This window comes from Filicampus tigris, chromosome 12, assembly GCF_054856515.1.
Source record: "Filicampus tigris isolate MCC_2025a chromosome 12, RoL_Ftig_1.0, whole genome shotgun sequence".
NCBI classification, from domain to species: domain Eukaryota; kingdom Metazoa; phylum Chordata; class Actinopteri; order Syngnathiformes; family Syngnathidae; genus Filicampus; species Filicampus tigris.
In genome coordinates, this window is record NC_141228.1 from 22405460 (window position 1) to 22433209 (window position 27750).

Below are 27750 nucleotides of genomic sequence, written 5' to 3' on the forward strand. Positions count from 1 at the left end.
TTCAGGTTGTGCGATAATGGCTCTTTTAATGTCGCTAGTTACAAATAAAAATATTTACACTGCATTACTCCAGCCGCTATTGGAGAGAATATGATTGAGAAAGGTCGTGATCAGTGTTTTCGCATCGGTGAAAATCAACAACACTGGTCTGCGAAAATCTACACGTAATTATATAAAAAAAAAAAAAAAAGAATTTTTGGAACCCAATGTTATGTATTATTCTTGAACAAGTGGGGATATACAGCCAATAAGCGTTTTTTTTTCTTCATGATAAAAAACAAATAGGAGAATCGTCAGATCCCCATCAGCGAGTATGCAGACGTCCACCGTATTGATAATGAGCAAAATGTGTTATCCCAGAAGTGTGTTCACAATATTCAGTCCCAAAGAAGTAGCTCTCAGTTCCCGTAAAAATTTGTTGTCCAGAAAGCAGCCTCGCTCACTTGACGTCCAGCTTGACTTTGATGTTCATGGCGGCCAGCTCGGCCACAAAGTAGCGGAAGACGTACGGCACCGACAGCGAGTCCACCGAGTCGCTCTTGCCGCAGAGCGCGCAGACGGTGCGGCGGTGGCGCGTGGACGACCAGGAGGGCGGCGGCCTCTCCAGCAGCGGCGACAGCAAACTGCCGCAGTCCACGCACACCTGCGCCACCGAGCGGTCGGAGCAGTTGAAGAGGCGGTCGTGCAGCAGGAAGGACGAGCCGTGCGCCAGCAGCGCGTCGCGCTCCATCTCGCCGAAGCGGATGCCGCCTTGGATGTTCCTGCCGCCCACCGGCTGGTTGGTCACCTTGTCGCGCGCCCCCGTCGTACGCACCTGCCGGATCACACGTCACGTTCAAAAACGCACGAGTTTTAATTTGGGGCAGTTCAACTCACGTCACAATAGGCAGCAATCTTATGTGTGTAAAACAACGACATAGACTTTGCTAGCTTAATGCTAACACATGACAGGAAACGCCATCCACAGGCTAACAAGTAGCATCTATGTGGCAATTTGAAAACGCTTTAAGCTATTGCAAGATTTTTGGCTGATTTGCGACAATTTTGAAATCTAAATCTAATCACCAAATTGACCGATTAATCGGCAGCCTGATTTAATAGTCTTATATTCGCTATTTTAAAAAATGGTACTAATCGGACAGTTATGGCAGAATTTGTATTTTTATTATTATTTTATTTCGGCAAAAATAATTGGCCGATTTTTGTCTGTGTTGTGACGTTAAATACTAAAGGTCAAATGTAAAGCAGTCAAATGTTTTGCCAGTCATTCACATTATTTTCAAAATGATCTGCCGCTGCCAAATATCAGAATGGGCCGCCCCCCCCCCCCCCCCCCCCCTACCTGGAACTTGTCGGACACCATGTGCCTGAGCCTCTGGTAGTAAACGACACCGATGAAGATGTCGGCCTCCAGCTCCAGGCCGCTGGTGCCGCTGTAGAGGCGCTCGGTGCCGTAATAGTTGTAGCCGCCGGCCCGGAGCATCTCGCCGAAGTAGTCGAGCGCCGAGTTGCCCTCGGAGAAGGCGAAGGGCGTGGCGTCGTGGCTCAGGCCGTGCAGGGCGGCCGACTTTCCCGCCATGCTCTCGATGAGCATGCCGATGGTCATGCGCGACGGGAAGCCGTGCGGGTTGAACAGGATGTCGGGGCTGAGGCCGCTCTCGCCGAAGGGCATGTCCTCGGCGGGCCACAGGCGGCTCAGGATGCCCTTCTGGCCGTGGCGGCTGGCGAACTTGTCGCCGATGGTGGGGTTGCGCGGCACCCGCATGGTGATGCACACGCGCTTGAAGGAGCCCGAGCCGGCGTCGTTGCCGCAGATCTTCACGTTGTCCACCACGCAGGCCTCGTGGCTCCTGCGGGGACAGCGCAAAACCTTGACATCGTGCGCTTTGGAGCAAAGGAATATACGTTTACTTTTTTTTTTTTTTTTTTTTCTAAACTGGCTAAGTTTGGAAAGGATTGAATGACATTTTGTAAAAAGCAAAGATTGGGGACTTTCCAAGCAAAACAAAATTATTTTGGGGGCTTCATCATATGAGCGCATATTGACAAAATAAGAGCATTTCAAGAAAGCCCTCACCTCGCACTTTAAAATGAGGTACGACATGATGGTGTTTATAGCGAATTGATTTTCGATGCGTCAATACTTTTGTCTGGGCGATGCTTGGAGATGATTATTATTACATTATCATAACTATTGAAAGAAAAATAAAATCCCTCGTCCGGACCTTTAATTTGAGGTATTACTTGATGCCGATTGTGGCAAACTGATTTTTGACTTATACAAACTTGTGATGTTTGGATACAATTATCAATGCCGTCCTACGTAGTAAAAAATTAATAATGTGACTACAAAGTCCTTGTCGAGCCCTTTCATTTGAGGTATGACTCGATGTGTTTTGTTGCAAATATATTTTGGACCTTTTTCTTCGGCAAACTCTTTCGGGTAAAAGCTCAGTTGTCACGATAAACAAACCAGAGTGTGTCCCTAGCCTCCAGTCCACCACATTTCAATGAGCAAATTAGCGTGAGCGTACTTGTAGAAGGTGACGAAGGCCTGGCCGGTGTTGAGGTTGATGTAGCTGTAGAAGGGGTCGCCGTAGCGTAGCATGGCGCCCACCGGCGGGAGCCCGTCGGCGTCCAGTTGCTGGTTGACCTTGGGGTCTCCCGGCTTGGCGCCGAACACCGCGCCTTCCTGGCCCCGCGCCCGCTCGGCCAGGTCCACCATTTCCGTCTTGTAGATGCAGCCGTGAGCGAAGCCGCGCTCCCACGACGACTTGTTCACAATCTGGCCAGCGTACAATTGCAAACATTTATAATAAAAATCAACATTGTGCAAATCTGAAAACTGTTCAATAAACATATCGTCACCGTCCTGTGACGTCCTTACTTTACGTGAATGTTGTTTCTGCGTTAATGCAAATTGAAAACAAATTCCGGACATACGCGTTTTTCGCAGGACAATGACGATATATTTCCACAAAGTGAAGCGTTTCAAAATTTTTTTTTTTAGATTTGGATGCCAATATTTTCCTTTTTATTGAAAATAATCGGCTCCAAATACGGGTTATGGGCCTCCTCGACTACTAACAAATCGGTATCGTTATCGGTCCAGAAAAATCGGTCTCTCCGAATTGAGAAGGATGTTTTTAGCGCGCGCTACTGACCATGGCGTCCTCCATGTCGTAGCCGCTGTAGGAAATGACGGCCACCACGGCGTTGGTGCCGCTGGGGTAGTCGTCCAGCTGGTAGCGGTCGTACATGGACGGGCGCACCAGCGGGCTCTGCGGCGTCTGCAGCCGGTACAGCTTGTTGTCCGAGCGCTCGCGGAAGGCGTGCAGGGGGAAGCCCATCGTCTGCTTACCTGCGGGACGCCGCCGTAGCCGCCGCGCTCACAAAAAGTCCCAAGCGGGAGGGAGACGCCCACCCCGGGACGGACGGACGGACGGCACTCACCCATCTGGCACTGGTACATGTTCCGGGGACTCTGGTTGTGGTCCGAGTAGGGTATGAAGCTGGCCACCACGCTGAGCATGCTGTGCGGGAAGAGTTCCTGGTGGCTGCTGACGCCCGCCTCCACCTCCGCCTCCATCACGGCCACGTTGACGTAAAGCTGCCTCGCCGGACGCAAACGTCAGCAGCAACAACAAAATTTAAATTTTTTTTTTAAAAAAACACCGCCTCGGCGTGGCTTTTCCTCGGGCTCACCTGCTCGAAGGTTCCGATGAGCTCGCGCTTGCCGAGCGCCAGGTTTCGCACGGGGCGCACCATGCGGCACGGCGTGGTGAACAGGAACAGGCCCGGGTACAAGCTGGCTTTGCCCGTCTTGGGCACCAGGACGATCTCGGTCCACGGAGGAACTTTCTTCTCCTGCGCAACCTGGGGGAACACCGCCAAATTCGGGCTCAAAGTTTCCAGAGTCTGACGGAAGACGGTGTTTTTAGGGGGCGGAGCTACGCGGTGGCCGGGGTCCAACGTTTTCAGCAGATAATTTGGGTGATTGTTTGTAATGTCTTCATTTGCCAATTAATCAACGATGTCATTGATTGGATCCACAAAAGAAGGCATAACAGCAAACAGCAAAAAAAAAAAAATGTGAGGGGTATCAACCCCCGCCCCCATTTTTCATGTCATGAATGTCCATCAGCATTTTTGGTCGAATTTTGAGGGTTCAATTCCAATTGAAAATTCCACAGGCTGTCAATTCTATGCACATTTGTGGGCTGGGCCCCGTCCCAATTCCACAGGAGAGAAATAAGTTGTTTGATTGTTCCATCTTCTGATCGGTCATCGGCTCCAAAATCCTGATTGAGTGTGTAAAGCTTATTGAGAGTAGCGAAAGAAGAAGCTTTCGCTTGATCCAAATGCAAATTGTAAAAAAAAAAAAAAAAAAAAAACTTTTTGTGACGAATGTTTGAATTTTTCGTTTTACATTCAAATGTGACGCAAAATGTGAACTTTCACACCATAGCAAGGCTAAGAAGTCATTGTTTACTTCTACTTCAAGTGACGGAAGTGAGCTGCGGCATCTGGCGCACCTTGAACCCGCGCAGCGAGTCCACCAGGCCGGGGGCCAGGCGGGCCTCCACCCAGCCCACCACGGCGCCGTCCAGCAGGACCGGGTAGCAGTCGGCGAAGGGGCCGGCGGGGGCGGCGTCGGCCGGGGCCACGCCCAGCGAGCAGAGGAGGGCGGGCAGCGCCGCGGTGGGCGCCGACGGCGTCACCACCCGGCAGCTGGCCGTCATGTGGTTCATCAGGCCGCAGGGCTCGCCGTCGGGCGTGTGCACGGGGCACAGGAAGCCCCACGACTCGGGCAGCAGCTTGCGCACCGACGTGGTGCGCATCCTGGTGAAGGCGGCGCCGCGGTGCACGCAGCGGAAGTGCGACAGGTAGCGGATGAAGTTGAGCTTGTCGGCCACCACGCACAGGCCCGTGTTCTGCAGCATGCCCAGACCTGACGAGACAAGCGCCGGGACACGCACAGCACAGCCTTCAAACCCAAACTTGGACATCAACATTTGTCTTGAAACCCTGGTTGATACCCTAACCGTGTGCTAAAACCCTAGAAAATGGCCAGAAACTGGCTTTAAACCCTATTTGAAACCCCAACGGTGACTTGAAACCTTAACCTTGGCTTGAAACTTTGGCATTATTTGACATTCGAACCACATCTTGAAATCCTAACTTGAAACTCTTCCTCTACCACTTCTTAAAACCCTATATGGAGACCGCAATCGGATTTTAAAACCTTAATTTGAAACCCTAACTTTGTCTTGAAATTCTCATTTGAAAGCTTAGCCATGTCTGGAAACCTTACTTTTCATTGAAATGGTAACTAAGGCTTTCAAGCCAAAGTGAAAAGCCCGATCCTGTCTTGAAACCCTAGCCACATCAAAGCGGGTGAGCGAGGGAGGGAGGGAGGGAGGTTTGGGAGGGGGGGGGGCGGCGCTGACCCGACTTGGAGCTGAGGTTGCCGGTGGCCAGCAGGTACTCGAAGGGCTTGGTGAGGTCGCTTCCCAGGTTGAACATCTTGATGACGTTTTCCGCCGTCCAGCCGCCCTTGAGGCGATGCAAACGCTTCTCCATGGCCGCCTTGACCGACGCCAGCCACGCCCACATCCGCTCCTGCCGCCACGCAAGACCAAGCATGTCAAATACTTTTTCATTACTTCACAATTTCCTGCAATCGCGCAATTATTTGGGGGGGGAAAAAAAGGTCGCAGGAAATGCTTGTATGTGCACGCCCCATATGTACAATACTTTGTGAATAATACAGTCAATGTTTTCATTCTTAGATTTACAATTAATGTAGTTTTGATTCACAAATGAGAGTAAAAAAGGCAAATAAAAATGAAGTTGTGGTACAATAAACAAAATGTACAAATAAAACAATGTAACGATTCACTCGAGCCCTTATTTGATTTTCAATTCGATTTTTTTTACTCATTTATTTATTACTGTTATTATTCATTCATTTATTTTAAATCGCCACCATGCTCTGTGTATGAACGTAATGGGAAAAACTTTCAAGATTAAGAGGAACAGAATTTTTTCGCGCCCCAAGTGAGTACGTTCCAATGATCTCGATATGTTGCCTTTTGTTCGGCGTTGCCTTCGAGGGCTTGCGAGCGCGAGATGTCCGAGTTCTTAAACGCAACACGCCGCGTGACTCGAGTCGATTACTCAATTTATTTCACAGCGATGCATATTTTAAGCAGTTGAAATCGATTAGTGAACATTGGTTGTTTTTTTTTAAGTTCAAGTTTAAAAAATGGGTACAAACAAATGTTTGTGCATATGAAATATTTCAATGTTATACTACTAATAAAATATATTCTCATTTGTGTCATCATGATAATTAATAGGCGACTAGTGAACAAAATGGTCGCTGTCCTGTGAAAAACACTTCTGTCCATTTTTTTCCCATTTTTCTGTGAACGTTTTTTTGCGTTACATGGCAGTAACGTGACGATTCAAAATATATACTATCTATATATCTCAATTAGAGATAGACCGTTTATTATCGGCCGGGCCGATTATCGGCACCGATATTTGGCTTTTTGACGAATATCGGCCTTTTTTAAAACTCTGCTGGCTGACAATAAATCAATTTGAAACTGTGGGAACCAAAACAAAGAAATGTGAAAGTTTAACATTTCTGTCATTTTGAAATTTTCATTTACTGTAGAAAACTACATGGAGCTACTGCTCAAGTTTTCGTTTACCTTTTTAAGACATGCTGACAACCCCGGGTGCTCCCTGAACTTTTTGCGATAAAATTTCTTGAAATAATAATTAAAAAAAAAAAATAAATAAATAAAATCAACATTATGCAAACCTGAAACATTGTTCGATAAACATGGGTAAAGACGCTGCAACAAAAATTTTTTTTTAGATTTTTCTTTTTCCTGAAAATGAATATGGGCTCCAAATATCGGTTATCGGCCTCCTTGACTACCAATAATCGGTATCGGCCCTGAAAAAAGCATATGGGTCTATCTCTCTAATCCAACTTGCGAATGCCGGATTTGAAAGCCGCCCTGCCGCCGATGTCATTGCGTGGCGCTGGCTGACCTTGAGGAACATGAGGTAGAGCTGGCCCGGCGTGAGGATCTCCTGGCAGGCGATGCCGTCCGGGTTCTCCTCCAGGCTCTCCCGCTTGGCGAAGCTGAACAGCTTGCGGCACATCAGGCTCAGCAGCCGGAACTTCTCCAGGCCCGTCCGCAGGTGGATGCACAGGCACTCGCTGCGGGAACACGCCCACGTTTAGTCGGGGGGGGGGGTTGGGGGGGCGAGCCCGGCCGTTGCCGCGGCGACGGCAGCCAACGTACTCCAGCAGGAAGTCGGCGCACTGCCGCTCGCTGTACCACTCGGGCAGGTTGAGTTTGACGCGGAAGCGCCGGCCCAGGTAGTCCAGGACTTTGGAGCGCGACGTGCAGCCCTGCTCCGACACCACGCGCAGCATCTCGCAGGCGCAGCTGCGGTACAGCGAGTTCTCTTCCACGCCTTTGATCAGCTCCGAGAAAATCTCCGCGTCGCTCAGGTCCACCAGAGCCTGCGCGCAGAGCAAATGCAACGGACTTCACGCCTGAATGGGAAAAACTTAACACCTGCAGAAGCCCCGACTGAAAGCCCCCCAAAAAAATCTCCAAAGCCGACTTTGAAAAACCCCGAGGAGGGCTTTCAATTGCGCCCAACTTAAAAAGTTTTGCACCGTACCTTCAGCGCGAAGCCGAGCGGCAGAAAGAAAAGTTCCTTCTGGTAGATGAAGTTGAGCATGACGGTTCCGTTCTCCAGGTAGTGAAGGTTCATGTTGACCGCCGTGTGCTCCTCCTTCACGCAGCGCATGGACAAACCTGCCGCGAGACGGCAGTCAAAACCAGGGCCAGAGCGGCTCGGCGAAGGGAGGCCACCGAAGAGACTAGGGCGTTTACCGTACTGCGTGTATCCCTGGCCTCGGCTCTTCCACTTGGGTCGCGACATGGCGATGGGGTAGTTCCTCCGGGGCATGATCAGCATGCGGATCACCTTCTCGATGCCGTTCACGATGAAGTAGCCGCCCATTTCCTTTACGCGCCGTGGAACGATTCAAAACCCGACTTTGAAACGCTAACCGAGGCTTGAGCAACTCATTTGAAACGGCAAACTTTGTTCAAAAGCCCAACCCTTGCGTAAAAACACAAATTTGCAAGCCCGATCATTGCTTCGGGCCTTCATTTAAAACCCTAACTCGGGTTTGAAACCCCAAATTGGAAGCCCTAATCCTCGCGTCAGACCATAACTTGACACCCGGGAAATATTTCAATCAGCAACTCAGATGTGACTTGAAACTAACCTGTCCCCTAAATGATGCTTCAAGCCTTAATGGAAAAAATGTCACGTCGCATTAATTTAAAACCCCAAGCAAGGCTTGAAACCTTACCTCGGCCTCCTCGTGATGCTGCACGAGCTGCCGCGGCGTCATCCCGTGCAGGTTGCACAGCTTGGACTTGACCATGATGGGAATGTGCCCCAGCACCTGCTTGATGATCCCTTTGGGGACGCCGTCCACCGACCAGCTCACGTCCGCCTGGACGCATGCAAACCCCCGCCGATTAAACCAGCCCATATTTAAAGTGCTTTCACATGGCCTGAATTTTTATGCTGCTTTCATCCACGTCACTCACCACTATCTTGCCCTTGTACGAGCACCTCCTGCCGCGACACTCTGCCGGGAAGACCCTCATCTCGCGGCACACGCTGCCCTTGGACACGGCCGGCGGGTGCACGGCGGCCTCCACGAAGGCCAGGCCGATGCGCTCGCCCTTCAGCATGAACTCCAGGGGCGGGATGGCCTGAAGACACGCCCACAGTCGCTTCATTAGCTACGGCGCAGCTTCACAAAGCACTGACGCCGACGCACATCAATACGTTCAGTGAACGAAATTCTCATTTAAAACTCCAAGCCTGTATTGAAACCTGAACGGTCTTAAAAGCTTTCGTTGATTCCCTGATTTGAAAACCAGACCCAGGCTTCAAACTCTCTTTTGAAACCTTAAGAGCGGTTTGAAACAGAAATGAGAAACCCTGCCCCTTGATACCCTAAGCTTTGCTTGAAACCTTAATTTAAAACCTTGACACAAATTTAAACACCGAACTGAAACTTCCTAAACTGTACATTTTCCTTTGGATACACAGGTAAAGATTAAGTGTAACTTGAATAAATAAAATGCAAGACCCTGACTCGAATAAACATCGTTCCATGACCGCTGTCAATCAAAAGTGAGCATTATCGTATTTCTACTGATCAGTATTTTATACATAAATAGTAGAAGCTGAATAAACAAATTTGTGCCAAATATGACTTTTTTTTGTGTTTATGAGAGTTTAGTTACTGCAGTTGGTTAGGTGTGTGAGACCTGCACGACGCGGCTGAGTCCTTCGCCGATGGCCTGGTCGAAGGAGTCAATGTGCGCTTTGACCAAATCCTGCACAGCGCCACATTGGCTCTCTTTGAGCACGCCGAAGCTTCCATCCGTCAGGTTCTTCAAACTCGGACTTTTGCCCACATCGTCCCATTCCTCCGAAGCGTCCATGCTTGTTTACCACACGTGCGAGCTCATCCCGGAAGTGCCGCTTACGGAAGCCCAACGTTCTCGACGCCGATCATTTAACGTATAAATTTTTAAGCTAACATCCCCTTTTATTAAATATAAAGCAGCAATAAAAACATATATTGTGACGGATACATGTGAATCAAATATATTTTACGAGTGGTGATAGCCAAATTAACGTGGATGTCTAAAATCGCTACTGTATTGTTTGTCCCAAAGCAGTTGCCGTAAATGCTTTACGTCGTTTACGGAAGCCGATAAGTCTCCTTCGCTGCTCATTACAATGTCGGTAAATGTTTGAGCTACAAAAATTGTACAGCACTCCTGAATAACAAAACAATTTGCGTTTTACTCATGCAATATTGCGACCGCGATTGGTGTGATTTGTACTGGCTGATTTGCTGCAGAACACATTGAGGTCGTGTGCATTTTTGGTAGGGCACACAAACAAGTACAGTATTACTAAGTGACACGCAACCTTTAAAAGCACAGCAAACATAAATCTGGCAACACAAAACAACAACATAACATCGGGATAAATAAAAGTCTGACATTCCTAACAACTTTCTAAAGAGTGTTGCCTTTTGATTCGTCGCCATTTTTTTAGAACACAAGATGGCAGTGATGTACAAACCAATGGTAATGACTAAAAAAAAAAAATGACTACAGTATGTCCTTATTTTCAAAATATTATTATTTCAACTAAAAATAGTAGTCTGTTTTTTTTGTTGCTTTAATGTCATCCCTGCGTTATACTTCAACTGTGGAATTACACTCCTGTCATTTTGGAGTTTAGGAAGAAAAAAAAACAAAAAAACATTAGACTGGGTTACATTTCCCGCCATTTTTGAAGTTCCCTCTATTTTACCAATTAGTGATCAGCGGACACGTTGAGAACATTGTTGCCTAATCCTAACTTGAAACCCGTTTTGGAAATATAACCCAGTCTTGAAAGACTAAAAGTCTGAGGATTTGTACAATTTTTAAACAATGACCCTAAGCGATTAATCGATTACCAAAATAGTTGTTGGCTGATTTGATAATTAGTTGTTGATGAATTGATGCACCTCTCATCCAAAACGTTGTTTGATGGCATCAAGATGGCGCGTGACGTTATTGCTGCTCTCCACGTCGTCGCCCGTAGCGACGTTAGCGAGCGTGTTGCTTCAAGTTAGCCAGCCGGCAACATTCCACAGAGAGCTCGCCATGATGATCAATTATAATTAATACAGCAGACAAACACGCAAATCCTTTTTTTTCCCGTGTTCCTCTCCGGTCGTAATGTTTTTTTTAATCACCGCACATCTCCCGGGAAACCCCTTCTGCTCAGCGCGTTCCCGCACTCGCATTCCTGAGATGCGACTCACCGAGTGACGCCATCACGCTAGTTTTAGCCTCACGCTCTCTCACCGCTTTACCATTAAAAAAGCAAGAACTTTATTTTACTATAATTGTAGTTTCATAAGAAAAATCTTTTAAAAAATAAAATTATCATATATTAAAACAATTCCTTGTAATTCACACTTTTGTCATCAAATCACAAAAAGTCATTTTCAACAAAAAATGACTTCATTCTGTAAAATCAAAACTTTGTTCTCTTATAGAAAATACAAATAAATGCAACTTTATTCTCGTCAAGTCAAATGGTTCCTAAAACTATTACTTTATATAGTTACATATATTCTCCATTTCATGATTTTTTTTTTTTTTGCAGTCCGCATGTTGTCAAGCGCATGCCAAAGCAGTAGAGGGCGCTACAACGCCAAACTGGCTGCTCACTTTAGCACACATTTCTTTCTAACTTTATTTTGAATGAGCTTTATTTTCAAGACATTGCATCTGGAGTGGGCCGCATCTGCTGTCCCGGCCGCTGCTCTAAAGTTTCATCAGGAAAAAAAACAGTTGCCATTGGGAATCCTTGTTTACTCGACCGACCGTCATTCCAATAATGTCAGTCATCCAAAGATGGCGTCACAGGTGACGCACGTCAGGAATGCGGCGTCGCTGAGAACAACAGACGCATAGAAAGTTCCGCAAAAAGTCCAAAGCGGCAGAGCAGGTGTCCTCTATTAAAAGAAGCCCCTTGACCCGGGCGCTGTTGTCAAGACCGGCGCGCATAAAAACACAAAAGGGGCTTCAGCTTCAGCTTTGGTGGTCTGCGCACCGAAGGAGCTGCCTGGCCTGACCTCGGCTCCGCTTTCATCGGGCCTCCGCCATCGAAGTGTTCATTCATTCCGTCACCCGACACAAGGCATGGCCTAGCGCCGATACCCGCCTTATTTTAAGGCATCGGGTACCGATGGAGGCTGCCGATACCGGCCGCCGACACATAAGGCAAAAACGTCTGACATTGAATCCTCCGTGGCAGTAGTTGGCGCTATACTGCAGCAGTTTGATACATCGGAATAGCGTCTGGTTTGCTAGCGCGCGACGCCATTTGTGTGAACGCGAAGGCCGCAAAGATGGGACAGGGGTGTGAGGACTTTTTCAAACGTCAGACCAGAATGACATCTAATTTGTGAGATGCGCTGTATCTGTGTGAAACTCAATTGCAGGAGTGGAAGAAAGCGGCGTTCAGGTGGCAGCGTCACCTCCAATTAGCGAGAGCAAAGGCGGCGGGCCGTATCGCGCACCCTCCCGAGATCCCGTTTCCTGCCACATCCTTCATGCCGTGTTTGCGCAGCTGACGTTCCGTGCCTGAAAATACAACGAAAGACGAGGAATTCAAATGATGTCACGACTGGGCACGCAACACAACTTTCTTTTGAGCTTTTTTCGTTCTTTGGTGATCAGCAGGGTTTGGGGCTCACCCAATACACGGTTTCCTGACCAAAAAGTGGAGAAAACTAGCTTTTTGTAAAGTGGTTTGACCTCAAACTACAAAATAACAAAAGCCAGATGGAGATGAGCTTTCGATGGCAAAATAAATGTGATCAGTGATGCTATTCTTTTGTGTTTTGATGAAGCACAAATTGCAATTTTACACTCCGTTGTTAACCGCTACGCAAAACACTTTCAAGCAGTTTGAAGTCATACCCAGCATTCCTTGGCATTTTTTTTTTTTAATAAGTACTGTAGTTTTTTTTAGTACGTGTTTGTTGTTGTTGGTTCATTCTTTCCCATGACACAATTTGGATTCACCCACCTTGTTATTCCTGATTTTATTACGTCTGGCATGTATGATGATTATGTAATGCGATTCACGTCTCTCTTGTTGTTCAGTCTGCCACCTGCTGGCAACTGTGTGCATAAGAATGAATATAAATAAATGAAAACCTTTGTCCTTCACTTCAAGCTGTCATTGTTATTACTGATGTTTAACTGCAGGTGACCATGCCGGTGAAAAATGGCGATTGGCACAATAGTACAAAAGTGGCGCGATAGTCTTCACGATATATATCGTCATATCGCCCAGCTCTAATAAGTACAATTGAAAAAAATGGGTGGGGGAGGGGGGGTTGTTTGGTTTGTTTTTAATCCAACACATTTTTTTCTGAGTAGGGATATACTGCCAATAAGCATTTTTCACAAAAAAAAGGCATTGACTTCCCCCCCACTGCAAAAAATGTATTCAAAGACTGAAAATGAAAATATTGTTCTCAATGGCAAGTGAACGGTTGAATCCCAGGCGATGCCAAAATTTTAATGCGACAATAAAAAAATCCAAAATGCTGGAGCGTGTCAAACTATTAGCATCCGGCACCAGTGCGTCCGATTGGCACCAAATCCCATGATCACGATGACGGGATGCACAAAAAAAAAAAAAAAAGTAGGAAAAAAAGCGCAGGCGGGCGGCCATTTTGCTTAGCTTGGTGCATGAGGTGAAATTTTACAAGTTGTGAGCTTTCATGAGGGTCAAAGGGGAGCCTCTCCAGACTGTGCGCTAGTTATTCCACCTGCAGCGTTGGGCCTCCTGTTGGGCTTCCATTCGGGGGGGTCAGCGTAGTGTCAACGCGCCCCCGGGGTGGTCCTCGGTGGGCCGGCCGGGATGAAAATGAGGCGACCCGCCGGGGGTGGCGGCCTCCGCATGTGTCGGAGGCACGCTGAGTGTTGTTGTCGTCATGGTTGGAGAAGCAGCTCCAGTGTCGGATGGCTGACCACTGAGTACCTCAGAGTAGTACTCGAGTACTGTGTACCTAGAGTACTCATTCCAGTGTGCCTGCCTTGGACACCTGGGGGCAGTTTAAAACAGACATGCAGCTACCGTCCTAGAACTGGTCTCAGCTCCTTAGTACGGCACTAAGATTAGACGTTCTTGGCAGAGGATAAAGAATATATGCCCATGAGTACTTTATAATGTGCAGCCCGTTACCCAGCGGTGGGCGACGCCTGACAGAGGGGACTGCGTAACTAATTAGGGTGTCCTCAGAGTGCACTTTTGTCCCGGGCGGGAAAAAAGGATTCTTTCCGTGCCCCGTCGGTCGTCACGCTCCGGCTGACTCGGCCCATACAAGGAAGCTGCCCAGGCTTTGAGGCTTTGAGGCTTTGAGCAGCAATCAGGAGACTTGAAAAGATTCAGCAGGACTTTGGAGTCCATCTTGATAAAATGGGATTTTTTATTTTTTCCCCCGGACATGCAACACTTGACGGGGAACATGGCAAGCGCCTGATAAAAGCCTGCGTACAACACATGTGTCCGACATGACGACAAATGATCAATTACCGGTTTTGTTGCCATGGTTACGAGCGGAACAAAAACTTTGCTCCGCTCATATAATTAACTTAGTATATTATGAGAAGAAACATCAAACGAATGTTACGACATTAAAGTTGAGTTTACAACAAAAATGTAGTGTGATGGGGAAAAAAAAAGTCGCGCGCAAAAAAACAAAAACAAAAAAAAAAAACAAAAAAAAAAAAGTTGAAATGGTGCAAGAAATAAGTTGTGTCATACGACGCATGCGTGCCAACTGCAAACGTGGTCCGCACACACGCGGCGTCACGCACACACAATTACTTCCAAGGACGAGCGCGAGTGTGTCCGCGCGGACGCGCCATTGCCAAGTGTGCGCGCACGCAGGCTGCACGACGTGCGCAGCGAAGCCTCGCCGGAGCGCGCGCGCGCACCCGCCCCCCCCCCCCCCCCGCACGCGCGCGTGGATTCGGAGCTGCGTCCATGATCTGCGGGAGCGGGAAGGTGCGGACAGGTAAGACGCCGAACACGCAGTCACCGTGAAAGATGTCCTGTGACGTCATCTCACTCTCGAACATGCTTCGCTAAACATTCGAGAAGCACTTCAACGTTCTCGTCACGGGCTCCGTCTCGGACCCTAAATGGGTCGCGTGTTTTTTTAAATTTTGTTATTATTATTCGAGTTCCTGGAGTGTCGAATTAAAATGATGAAAAGTGTTTTACTGATTTCCAAAGTAAAATGCTGCCATGGCGGCTGCTATTTGATTGAGGCGGAAAAGATGGTCAACCTTTTTCTGCACGTCTACCTAATAATGTGGCCTCTCGTGGTTAAAGGGCTGGTTGAAAATGTATATGCAATAATAATAATGTTAATGATGATAATAATAATAATAATAATAATAATGCTGTGTTTTTTGCTTTTCGCAAGCATATTGTTTTACCTTGAAATGTCTAAAACTAGTCAATAACTGGGCATCATGTTTATGGATTATTCTCAAGTTATCTCAAGGATTTTGTGCGTTATATTTTGATTATATCAGTGCTTGGCAAACTTTTTACACCCCAAAAAATACTTGGCTTCCCAAGTAACACCAAAGGAAGGATCTTAAATAATGACTCCATTAAAATGTATTGGACATAAAAGTGAAATAGAATTTGTAGTTCATGTTTAAGAACAAACTGTTCAAATTATTACATGAACATTTTATGGTCATGTGCCTGAAAAGTTAAATGAGGGAGACTTTTGCTTGATGTCACACGTTTTAAACTCTTACATATTTCTTGGAGTCAATGTCTCAGATATAAAGAAAAAGGTGTACCAGATGAACGACTGAAGTCTGATGTAGATATTTTGTAGTCATGTCATGTGTAAGTGCCGAGTTATAAGCAAACAAATACAGAGTGTAAACATATGATATGTCTTCCCCACGATTGGGGAGGATGTCACGCTGAATTTTGCAACTAATGAAACAAGGACAAAATGACCTGTTGTTCTCCTTTTTGCGCTTGAAAGTGAACATCACTGCTAGAATTTTTATCTGGAAGGTGTTTATTCAAATACTGTATTTACATTTTTATTTATTTATTTATTTACATTGGGACTCACCATGGGTTACAATGTGCTATTCTGTTCACGACCCCATATAAAGCAGGGGTCTCAAACGCTGGTCCTCGAGGGCCGCGTTCATGCACGTTGTGATTGTTTCCCAACTCCGACACATGTGATTTGAATGATCAGTTCAGCGATTAAAAAAATAAAATGAAACAAAACAAAAAATATTGGTGTTTTTGGGGGACGCTGGAACGGAATGAATGCAATTGCCATTCATTTCAATGAGGAAAGATGATTTGAGATACTCTCGTTTGGAGACGCAAGCACGGAACGGGCAAACACTCACCAGTGGAGGCGTTTCGTAACCCTGAGGAACGCTGCCCTCGTTATGCCCGTCGTTATTTTTGTCTTTCAGATGGAAAACGTTGGTGGAGTCACAAAGCGTCACACCAGCCCAGGAACTGGAAGGTCAGGAATACGCGCTGGCGAAACAGACACAGCACAGGCTAGTTTGGCAAAGTAGAACGGAACACGAAAAAAAAAAAAAAAAAAAAGTCATAAGGTCATACTTTACAAAAAAGACTGCTTTAATTTACAAAAAACAGCATAAAGTCATTTGAATAGTCATATTTTACAAGAAAAAGTTGCAAAGCGTTGAGAGTATAGTTTACGAAAAAAGTCAAAATGTTATGATAGTAGTTGGAATGTTACGTATATGAACTCACATTTCCAGGAAAAACGATCACGTGTATCGTTATGCAAATGAAGTCATATTTTATGATGAGAAGCCGCAAAGTGTTGAGAATAGCGAAAAAAGATGTCGCGTTACGAGAATAGTTGTAATGTTATGCGTATGAACTCACATTTGACAAGAAAAATACTGCAATGTTATGGAAATACAGTTAAAGTCGTATTTTTCGAGGAAAAGTTGTAATTATTAAAGCTATAATTTGCGAAAATAGCCGGAATTTTCACGGGAATCGTCGTAAGGATACAACAAAGCCACTAACTTGTGTTGATGTTGAAAAAAAATTACGAAAATAACGTGGCAGCATTATAATAAGGGTGCTACAAGAAGAAAGTTGTAATGCTGCTAAAATAAATGTCATTCATGTTAAAATCGTCTTAAAGCTAAGAGACAATTGCTGCAGTTTTACAAAAAATTGTTCCAAAATTCAAATTTGACCAAAAAAATGGCAACTTTGCAGTATAAGAATACATGTGTGAGTTGTAAGAAAAAAAGTTGTAATGTTACAAAATGCAAGTTACATTTGACAAAAACAAAGATGTATAAATAGAGGAATATTCTTAGTAAGTATAAAATAAACTCGCCTAACAGAGAGACGACACATCGTTTCCACGGCGATGCGGCCGCACAGGCGCTCGCTTCAATAGCGGTCGTAAAATATTCAGCGCCGCCGACCGACCACGTGTCCGGTGACAATTGAGCGGCTGCACTTTCCACCATGTAGCGTGTCACCCCTGAAGAAGAACACGCTAAACACAACACACACTTTAATGAAATATATGAAAAATTATATCATCATTACCATATCATCATTATTATTATGAAAACCTGATGTGCTATAGAAAAACAAGTGCAGATTTGGAATCAGAGGAAAAAATACATTTAGTATAGTTTATTTGCCTCTCTGATTAAAAAAATGTTGTAAACATTTGTTGACCAGCGTTACTTAAGACTATATAATATAAAGTGGCGTTTATAGTACGAACCGTGGTGCCGTCTTCAGTGACTCGTTGGTATCGCAAGTCATGTTTCCCCATTGAAACGAATCGAAATGCAATTAATCCGTTCACGCCCCACCAAAAATGCCAAATTGTGTTTCTTCTAACATGTTTTTCCGAAGAAAAATTGCACTCAGCTGTGTTGTACTGTATAAAAACAAACACAGTAATATTTGCTCTCCAGACAACCTTCATTTGTTTTTTGTCCTTCCTTCTGCGGGGTATACTGGCGATTGGCAAACCAGCTTCGTAGCACATTGTCGCCATCAACTGACATTTTCTTCTAACTACAAGCAAACAAGTGTTAATTGCATGTTGTGAAGTTTGCTGGCACCATCTAGTGGCGGTGCTTTGAAGCGCACTCGTAGCTCACATCTTTGGTCGGATGAAAAATCAACAGTCTTGTACGATCTCGTTTCCTTGCTGCCATGGCTTGGTGGGCGGCCATTTTGTTTGTGTCAGGTGATGCTGTGGTTGATGGCGGCGTTGCTCGCCCTGGCCGAGGACGTGTTGTCCGAGGAGGACGGACCGGAGAACCAGCTGGACCCGCACCGGCGTGTCCTCGGACGCCCCCCCTGGAGGCCTCCTGCACCGGAGACCCGAGACCACGTCGCCCCCCTATGGCCGGAAGCCTTCGGTAGACCTTCTTGTTTCATCTTTCAGCTACATCGCTGAAAGCATTTTAAGACATCGCTTCTCGAGACTTTTCAATCGATAGATTTCGTGCCGATGGTTGAAACTGGTATTGGCGGCTGATTTCAAAGTTTCCAGGGGGCGCTACTGAGCGTAGCAGCTGTGGCATCGCCCTTCTGTTAGCTGCTTCTTTCCCCCATCGATCCAACTCTGATGCTAAGCTAACCGCTACAATCCACTGGCACATGGGAGCATCTTAATATAGTCTAGTTACAGTATCTGGACCTTCTCAAGGCTGAGGTCGGTCACCGGAGCTAGGGTTAAAATAAACCATCTGAGCGCACAGCATCCTTCGAAAAAGCCCGTCCACACAAACACTTCATCATCCGAATAGTCAACATAAGTACAGTGGACCCCCGCTATGCGGCCTGCGATTAGTGAAAAGTAGCATTTGATTGAAGTCCACTATATAGTAATTACACTGAAAAAAAGAAAAAAAGTTTTTTTCTACCCCCCCCAAAATTCTTGAATAAGCGGGGGTATACCGCCAATATGCCGCAAAAAACAAATACTTTACATACACACTATAGTGGTGCCTTGAGATACGAGAGATACGATATTTCCATATATGAACCGTCGTTCGGATTCATTTTAGCTTTGACTTGAGAGCAACAATTTGATATATGAGCAGCGTGACAGTGAACTCAACCCAAATCACAACAACCCAAACAAAGAGTAACACTTTGGGTATTTAAAACAACCACATTGCTTAGCTTTTAGCACATAATGGAATATGCCATAGATAGATGAAGGATTTTGATAGGGTGGTGTTGTAACTAAGCAACGGATATTTGAACACAAATGGTGGAGCAACACCCTTCACGGTGGATAGGGACTTTTTTTCAGAAATTTCTCTGGAAAAGAATGCAAATAAGCGGGGGTCAGGAAGAAATACTGCATATAAGCAGGTGTTTCTGCAAATAACACAGAAAACGTTACCTAAAAAAAAAAAAAAAAATCACAAATAGGTGAATCTGTGAATACCACACTGCAAATATGCGGCGGGCCACTGTATTCCTCTGCCGTCAACATACTGAGGAGCTGTCACCATATTGATTGTACGTATATCCGTATGTCGGTATTATCCTGCCCCCAGGTGGCCATGGGGGCACCGCCTTATTAGACAAATATCAATCAACGCGATTGGCAAGCACTGAAATGATTTGAACGATTAACATCGCTCGTGGTTATACAGTCACAGCTCGCTGAGCGTGACGTGCAACATGAAAATTTTTCTGTGTAATTATGACATTACGCGCGCGTGTGTGTGCGTGTCTGAACGTGGCACCGCGATCCAGCGTCGAAGACTTGTTCCCCTGGGGAACATTTCGACAAATGTCTACCGGCTGATGATTACAGCACGAGTGTTCCTGCCGTAAACATGGAGGCATGAACTGACAAGCAGTGCCGTGTGGCTCCTAGAGAAAGTGAGGCCAAGACCACCACAAACTTATATACATTGTATTATATATATATATATATATATATATATATATATATATATATATATATATATATATGTGTGAGGTATATGTAAACAGTGCATATATATGTATATATATATATATATATACATACATACATATATGCATATATACTGTGTATATATATATATATATATATACATATACACAGATACATATATGCATATATTACATATATAGATATATACATACATACATACATATATATATATATATACATATACACAGATACATATATGCATATATTACATATATATATATATATATATATATGTATATATATATACGCACATGTTTATTTCCAATTAACTGACTTATATACGGTATACTTATATACTTATACTTTGTGTGTTTTTAGAAGCATGGACGCTACTCCAGGACGTGGACGCCGCTCAGAGCCGGTGGCGCCGCTCCCCTCGCGACAGTAAACCGCCGACATCCCGGAGGAATCCGAAGAGGCCCAAGGGCGGCTCGTCGTGCCGCGTGGAGAAGCGTCAGACGCGCGTCCGCGAGCTGGGCCTGGGCTACGACTCGGACGAGATCGTCCTGTTCAAGTACTGCGTGGGCTCGTGCCGCGCCGCGCGGAGGAACTACGACCTGGCGCTGGAGGCCCTGGTGGCGCGGGGGGGCGTCTCGGCCCGCAAGGTCAGCGGCCGGCCGTGCTGCAGGCCCACCCGCTACGAGGCCGTGTCCTTCATGGACGCTCGCGCCATGTGGCAGACCATCCGGTGGCTCTCGGCCGCCGACTGCGGCTGCGCGGGCTGAGCGGTCGCTTCCACGGTGTCGTGATGTCACGGTGAGGACCCGCCGGCGGCTTGGCGGCTCGCCCAAATTGGGCGAGCTGGGGATCTCACCGGGAAGCTTCAGGTAGGGGGAACCAGCGCCAAGATGCCCCTAAGAGAGCCTTCATTTGGAACAAGATGCTTTTTTGGAAGAAGACCCACCTAAGAGGGGAGTACTTTGAAGAGGTCCGGGGATTTGTGCAGACTGGAGGTAGTACACCGATCATTGCCGACTGGTAATTTGCTTATATGACGACACCGCGGGATGCCTCTTAACCTCAATGGACAGCCAGATGTTTTCAGAGCAGCCAACCGCACATTGCCAGCCATTTTAGAGCATTTTCAAAGACCCACAGACTACTGTGTTTCATGATTATATGTATATACACACACGATATACTTTCACCATTCTTTAGAACTCATCAGTAGGTTTACAAAATCCAGCCATTTCTAGACTAGAGAAAGCCAGCTTTTTGTGTCAAGAAACAAGCAGAACAGTGACATTCTCTGTTAGAATGTAAAATGCTTAAACTTGTCCGACTTCAAGCCTGTGGGCGAGTACGGCCGTGAATTTCTCCTCATACCGTCAAGTGCACTCACAAAGCGGGCTGATCTCAGATCCGACGTGGTGCATCGCTGCCATCTACTGGCAATTGTGCGTCAATGAAGTTGAAATTCACAGTGGGGCAGCGTCAGACACTCCTGTTGAAAAACGCAAATGCATATAACAAATATAACGTACGGTATATAACTTGTGTATATAACGTATATATTATATAATGTATATGAGTATACCCGTCAATGGCAGTGAATGACACAGTAACAGAAAACGCTTTTGAGCACTGTACGCGTATACCTGGCCGGCTTATAATGCTGTTCTGTATGAACGTTAACGGAACGGAACGGCGCTTTTCTAGCTTGGAGCCAGTTGTTGCAAGATCGCCGTTCACAGGCTTCTGCAGCCACAAAGGGAAAAATGCTGGCTCTTCTGTTACGGCTCTGGACATGTCTGTATGAAAGACGACATTTTTTCATCTTTTTTATGTTCGTTATGAACGACAGCAAAACAGAGCAGCAGTTTTTTAGCTTTGACGGATAGTCCCAGGAATTGTCCATGTCGCGTATGTTTGGCTTAATTAGTTTGCAAGGCAAGGCAGCTTTATTTATATGCCGCATTTCATACAAAAGGTAGCTCACATAATTTTGAACGCAACATTTAAAGGCATTTACACAAAAAAAAAAAAAGACATTTAAAAGCAAAGTAAAGAAATAAAGTCGATTACTAAAATCACTGAAAGAAACGTACGGCGCAAGAACAAGATTTGGGAAAAAATGATTTTAGAAATGCTTTAAAAATAACAAATTCATATACTGTAGATGCGTAGTCTGTAACCTGGATTTAAACGCATTTACACTTTGGGCGGACATAAGTTCTGTTGGCAGTTTATTCTAGCAGCACAACAGCGAAAATGGTGATTCACCATGTTTGCTTTCAACTATGGGCTTCACTAATTGACCAGAGTCTGCAGATGTCAGAACTATACTTTCTTTATATTCAGTTTGCATTTCTTGAATGTATTCAGGTCCTAAACCAAAACGACGATGAAGGTAGCTTGAGCACGTTCAAGACCAAAAACCCTTTGCCAACTTGTTTCCTGTCCGTCGCGACGGCGGTAAAATGTTGCCGCCAAGGTCAAGGCAAACATGCCGCTGACACGTCCACACACACTCACACTCGCACGCACCACAGTAGCCCTGTTTACACGGCGACACGCTGTTGTGGGATGCCAGGACAAATATAGACGTGTGCCAAGCGTTCTTCAAAGTGACGGCTTTTCAACACGCCGTTTAATTTTAGACGCGCTGAGACGCGACACCATTAACAAGCGTCGTCTTCGCAAACAAAGCACGCCGGCGCTGCCGCCGTTCGCTTTGCTACGCTTGCACATCCGGAAATCGCGCTGCTGGGGATTGACAAATAGGCTACAACAGGTGGGAGCCAAAATAACAGTTGACTTTGCTGAGGTTGACATTTGTTCGCTAATAACATCTTCAGTATGAATGATTACGTTTTAAAAACATCCATGCCTTAAGTGTATATGTGTTTTCTTTTCTTTTGAGCAAAGTGAAAGGTAACGATACTTTTTTTCTTTTTAGGAAATGAACGATGCAGACGAGTGAGGTAGTGACAGTTTGATCTGAGTGAGTGATTGTTTTCTTTTTCATAAAGGGCAACAGCGGTTTGGCTTCTTTTTAAGGAACAAACAAAAAAATCCCCCCAAAAAAGTAACAGTTTGAACAGTCTGAATAATGCTCGCAGAACATCAGAAGCATTTATGTAATATGTAGAGCAGGTTAAATCTTTTCTTTGTAGGAAAGTGTGAGCTTTTTTTTTTTTTTTTAAGATCAATGTAGACAAGTGCAACAGTAACAGTTTGATCAGCCTGAATATTATAAATGTGTTGTATAAACATGTTATAAATGCCTTAGCAACGTATACCAGAGCTAAGAATCTTTTCTTTTTAGGAAAGTTAAATATAAATAGTTGTTCGCCTTTTTAAGAAAGTGAAACTGTGACAGTTTCAACGGTTTGAAAAATCAACAGTGGCCTCAATGATATGTACTGTATAAACTCTTAAATCTTTTCTTTTTCGGAAAGTGCCTTAGTGGCGTTCACATATACGTCATCACGCATAAATCTGCATGAGTAAAATAGATGAAACTTTCACACTCTTGTCGATTTTTTTAAACTGCAGATTATCTTAAAAAAAAGCAGCAGCTCATTTTTGCTGTCAATCAAGTTACAACTTTTCATGTACTGTATCTTTAAGACATGCAAAGAGAACAAGCCTCAGGAAAATTGTTTGATCATGTTTGAAGTCATTCTCAGCTTACAGCATCCCAACACGTTTTTGTTGCTTAAATGATTCAAAATGGAGCAAAAATGTCATTCTGGAAGGCCCCATTATTTCGTTTTTCGTCAGCAATTTGTCGAGGGTAGAGTTGGACGACTGCATGTAAATCAAATGTATTGGGTAAAAAATAGTCTTGACGCTGAGCTAGCCTTAACACTTCCATCATGTCTTAAAAACGAAAAGAGTGGAGAAAGCTGCTGTCGGATGCTACGCATCACCTTGACTTTTACTGTACATAAAGCATATTTATTCTTTAAATTATTTTATTTATTCATCATTTGCATTGAACGTGATGCCAGTATATTTATGAGTCATATCAACAGTATTTAGCCCCCCCCCTCCAACACACACACACACACACACAAACTTTTTTGGAAATCATTGACAGTTCTGAAATGCGTCACAAACTGTTTTTCTCTTGAGGTTGTTGCAGCGTGAAGTCGTCTTCATGAATCTCGATCGTGTGTAGACGTGTTGTACTTTAGTGACTGTGAGTGAAACATCGACGCAATAACACACTAAGGGAATAATAAAAGCAACCCATAATTCGAGGTAATTGTTTTTTGTCTTCTCATTCATCTAAGTAATGATTTTATTGCAAAGGAAATTGTTTGTGAGACGGGACAACGCATTCTATCATAATCTATAAAGCATTCTAATCACTATTTTTGTAACTTTTGTACACATTTTGTAACACAGTAAAGTATTTTAAAAGTGTTCTAGTGATGCTGTTTTTATTTCTTGTGTAGGTCTCCTATTTCTATTTTATCAAACCGTGCTTGTTGTCAATTTGATGTCATTATTGTTTTAGTTTGGATCAGGGGTCACCAACGTGGTGCCTCCAGGTACGTTGCTGTTCTGGGAATAGCTTACCAATGATGGGACATTGTGATTTTCTAGGAATGATGTAGAAGTGATCATTTGGAAAATGTGAACACAGGCAGAGATTTATAAAGGTAGTGTTGCCTGTTTCTTAACTATCGTGAAAAAATATTAACACGATCAGCTTCTCATAAATGAAGATCACTACTTTTTATGATAAAAAAAAATACTATTATTGATTGTCATTTGAGCAAACGTGTTATCTCACAACTATGTTTCAAACTGGTAGCCCATCGCATTTCATTCAGTGCCCAAGAGGTAACTCTCACTTTAAAAAAAAGGTCGGTAACCCCTGCTCTCGGTGTTCCTTCATTTGGAATTATTTGCTGGGCAATTCTTATTAAAAGATGAATTAACTGAACGTTTTGTAAACTACTTCAGTAATGGACAGTGCCGACATCTAGTGGACAATCTTAAAAAATAAACGACTGTCCAAGTTTCTGTTGGAAAATCATTTAAAATAAAATAACATATATATTTGATACTAGTCAGTAATTTACCGTGAAAGTGGCGTGTATAGTAGAAAGACGCCATGCATTTCATTGTTTGTTCCTACTTCCTGGTTCAGGGATTATGTCAGACAAGGGACGCGCCATTTTGATTTTGGCAAAGGGGTGCTACAGGCTAAACCATTAACCACAACGTCAATTGATATCAGACTGGTGAAGAAAATCTGATACGGCGACTCCTTCGATTTTACTAAAAGCCTAATAATAATGTTAGTTGCACAATGCCAAAATTCCGTAACACTCGATTTTAGGCAACATGAATAAACTGACAAACTGTGTTTTTCCCCTTGTCCTTTGCCGTAGATGTCTAGCCCGGCGCGCACAGTTTGAGAGTAGTGCAGCGCCGCACTCAGCACTGTCGACGCCCGTTCATGGGTATGCAAGTGTGAAATTCTAAAGCAAGTCACACGTTGATTTTGGGGGTCAAACATTCATCTTAAATGTCTAAACTCTTCGTCGATGCGCTGGCAAAGATGCTAGCGGGCTAATTTGGAGCCGAAAAGCGCCGACGACGCAACAATAGCGAACATGGTAAGCTGTCAAACAAAAGAGAGAATCTTCATTGCGCTACCTTTAAAAGTCTCCAGTAGGTTGACGTGCTTGGTTTTGTATCTTTGTCTTGTCGCCACCCAGAGAAGGAGTTTGGCTCCCAGTCAGGTCGCCAAACGCAAGCAAGCCGACGATGAGGACGACCAAGAGTGGACGTGTGCGGCGGTCAGTCCGCTTGTCGTCAGTAACTGCAACCTTACCAAAAAAAAAAACAACAACACATTTCTTTCTTGAGACAAAAAAAACTCCCATTATTATTATTTATTTATATACTATTTGTTGAGGGGCTGAAATTCCGAGGATTTGATGAGTTTTAGTTAAACAAGGTCTCTATTAATCAATTATTAAAATAGTTTCACATTGACTTGCCACAAGATGGCGGCAAAGCACTATGTTTCTCTAAATAAAACTCCTCAAATCACTCCAGCATAGTTCCTTGGCACCAAGCTCCCGCTAAGAAAAATGTGTATTTTGTTTACATTTATATCGATCCACCAGAGGGCGCTGCTTTTGTCATTCATGCGGCAAACGGTATAGTCGCACGTTCTCTGCAAGGTGGCCTTGTTAGTGACATGATAAATGCGTGTTGCTTTTAATGTTGGATAATAGTGACACTTGCGATTGAGCGGTGTGCTGTGTTGCTGTTCACAGGGGAAAAAAAGAGCGAAAGGGAGCCAAGCGGAGATGCGAGCGAGTCCCGTGTCTCCGTTCAGGAGGCCGCTGACGCAGCTCAACGTTGGGCCCGCGTGCCCCGACGCCAACAAACACGTGAGCGCGCCTACGAGGCTTTGAGTCCAACTGTCCCGTCACCTGACGGAAATCTTCTCCCCGCAGGAGGAATTTATTCGTCGCATCCTCTCCAAGCCGTTCAAAGTTCCCATCCCGAATTACACGGGTGAGCTTTGGACCCACTTAGACAACGTGTTTCCATTCCTTCACCGAAAGTCTGACGTCAAAGCACATCTTGTCGGTTTCCCGTTGGATGAGAATTGTGTCGCAATACTTATGGACCTGCATGCGCATCTTTAGCTTTAGCCGTTAGCATGACGCCACCGCAGTCGTCCTCTGTGAACACGGGTCTGTTGCGAGCGCGAGCTGAACCTCGGCACGGTTGTCCGCAGGCCCGCTGGGCATCCGAACGCTGGGCCTGAAGCGAGCCGGAGTGAGGCGGGCGCTGCACGACCCGTTCGCCGCCGATGCCCTGGTTCTGTTTGAGCCCGAGACGCTGAGCGCCCACGAGCAGCTCAAGACAGACAAGTAGGAGCACTCTGACATTTAGACAGCTAACGTGAATCCACATTCCAACCCCAAACGTGTTTTTTCAAGAACATGTTCTATGCAGGAAACAAGGCATTGAGTAATATTGCATTTGTGGAATAAGAGTTTTAATCCAGCCGTTTTTGTCCATCTCAGGGGGGCGGCCATCTTGTCACTTCTGTCGACTGAAAATGACATCACATTTGCTCAGGGCTCAGGTAACGACCAATCGTGACTCAGAAAACAGGTGAACCGTGATTGGTCGTTACCTGAGCGCTGAGCAAATGTGATGTCATTTTCAGTCGACAGAAGTGACAAGATGGCCGCCCCCCTGAGATGGACAAAAACGGCTGGATCAAAACTCTTATTCCACAAATGCAATATTACTCAATGCCTTGTTTCTTGCATAGAACATATTCTTGAAAAAAGATGTTTGGGTTGATTGCTTCCCCTTGTTGTCATTTTGTCACTTTTTTTTTTTTGTTGTTGCTGTCTTGGGCAGGGACAAAATTCCTGTCCACGTGGTTGTGGATCCCGTTTTAGGCAAGGTGCTCAGACCTCACCAGAGAGAGGTAAAGTCCACGAAAGTATTCTTTGACTTGACGGAATATCGGCCCATCAAACCGACGCGGTGCCCTGATGTGGGCGTGGCCATTCAAGGGCGTCAAGTTCCTGTGGGACTGCGTGACGGGGCGCCGCATCCCCGGCTCGTTCGGCTGCATCATGGCCGACGAGATGGGCCTGGGCAAGACGTTGCAGTGCATCGCGCTGGTGTGGACGCTGCTGCGCCAGAGCGCCGACGCCCAGCCCGAAATCGACAAGGCCATCGTGGTGTCGCCCTCCAGTCTGGTGCGCAACTGGCACAACGAGGTGGCCAAGTGGCTGGGGGCGCGCGTCACGCCCGTGGCCATCGACGGAGGCTCCAAGGACCACATCGACCGGCAACTCGGTAAATTGTTGGCCGCGCTCCGGCTTGCCTGCGTATTCAGTGAGATATCCCCTCACGTGCCGCTTGTTTGCTAGCACACTTCATGTCCCAGCGTGGACGGCGCGCGCCGACGCCAATCCTCATCATCTCCTACGAGACCTTCCGGCTGCACGCTGAGGTTCTGCACAAAGGCCAAGTGGGACTCATCATCTGCGACGAGGTATTATTAT

The 27750-nt window shown here is 45.4% G+C and overlaps 3 protein-coding genes across 6 annotated transcripts in view; 2 read left to right on the forward strand and 1 right to left on the reverse strand.

The window, feature by feature from the left end:
• polr1b (RNA polymerase I subunit B) lies at positions 1 to 25520 on the reverse strand. Of its 3 annotated transcripts, XM_086046567.1 has the most exons (17): positions 25358 to 25520; positions 21065 to 21182; positions 16122 to 17272; positions 12182 to 12287; positions 8664 to 8831; positions 8420 to 8566; positions 7717 to 8064; positions 7329 to 7552; positions 7072 to 7243; positions 5451 to 5622; positions 4536 to 4951; positions 3706 to 3876; positions 3454 to 3610; positions 3165 to 3361; positions 2535 to 2785; positions 1343 to 1850; positions 1 to 814 (listed from the first exon to the last, which is right to left on the reverse strand). In XM_086046567.1, exons 5-17 carry the CDS (start codon positions 8808 to 8810, stop codon positions 440 to 442), a joined length of 3285 nt encoding a protein of 1094 aa, XP_085902693.1. In that variant the 5' UTR covers positions 8811 to 8831; positions 12182 to 12287; positions 16122 to 17272; positions 21065 to 21182; positions 25358 to 25520; the 3' UTR covers positions 1 to 439. The 3 variants fall into 3 exon arrangements, with proteins under 3 accessions (XP_085902693.1, XP_085902692.1, XP_085902690.1); XM_086046566.1 differs by lacking the exons at positions 12182 to 12287; positions 16122 to 17272; positions 21065 to 21182; positions 25358 to 25520 and adding an exon at positions 9396 to 9784 and having other exon boundaries at positions 7717 to 7853; positions 7932 to 8064; XM_086046564.1 differs by lacking the exons at positions 12182 to 12287; positions 16122 to 17272; positions 21065 to 21182; positions 25358 to 25520 and adding an exon at positions 9396 to 9788.
• On the forward strand, positions 16194 to 22475 carry artn (artemin). Its single transcript, XM_086046574.1, has 3 exons — positions 16194 to 16243; positions 17984 to 18158; positions 20057 to 22475. The coding sequence occupies exons 2-3, from the start codon at positions 17987 to 17989 to the stop codon at positions 20461 to 20463; spliced, it is 579 nt and encodes a 192-aa protein (XP_085902700.1). The 5' UTR covers positions 16194 to 16243; positions 17984 to 17986; the 3' UTR covers positions 20464 to 22475.
• The window catches only part of rad54l (RAD54 like), a 6025-nt gene continuing 3171 nt past the window's right edge, over positions 24897 to 27750 (forward strand). Inside the window, exons 1-9 of one of the 2 annotated variants that reach the window (XM_086046572.1) lie at positions 24897 to 24995; positions 25090 to 25317; positions 25420 to 25515; positions 25987 to 26103; positions 26170 to 26230; positions 26457 to 26592; positions 27095 to 27164; positions 27253 to 27541; positions 27616 to 27740. In XM_086046572.1, coding sequence (XP_085902698.1) covers positions 25315 to 25317; positions 25420 to 25515; positions 25987 to 26103; positions 26170 to 26230; positions 26457 to 26592; positions 27095 to 27164; positions 27253 to 27541; positions 27616 to 27740 — 897 coding nt within the window. In that variant the 5' untranslated portion in view covers positions 24897 to 24995; positions 25090 to 25314. The remainder of the gene's footprint in view (positions 24996 to 25089; positions 25318 to 25419; positions 25516 to 25986; positions 26104 to 26169; positions 26231 to 26456; positions 26593 to 27094; positions 27165 to 27252; positions 27542 to 27615; positions 27741 to 27750) is intronic. The other variant, XM_086046573.1, reaches the window with a different exon arrangement.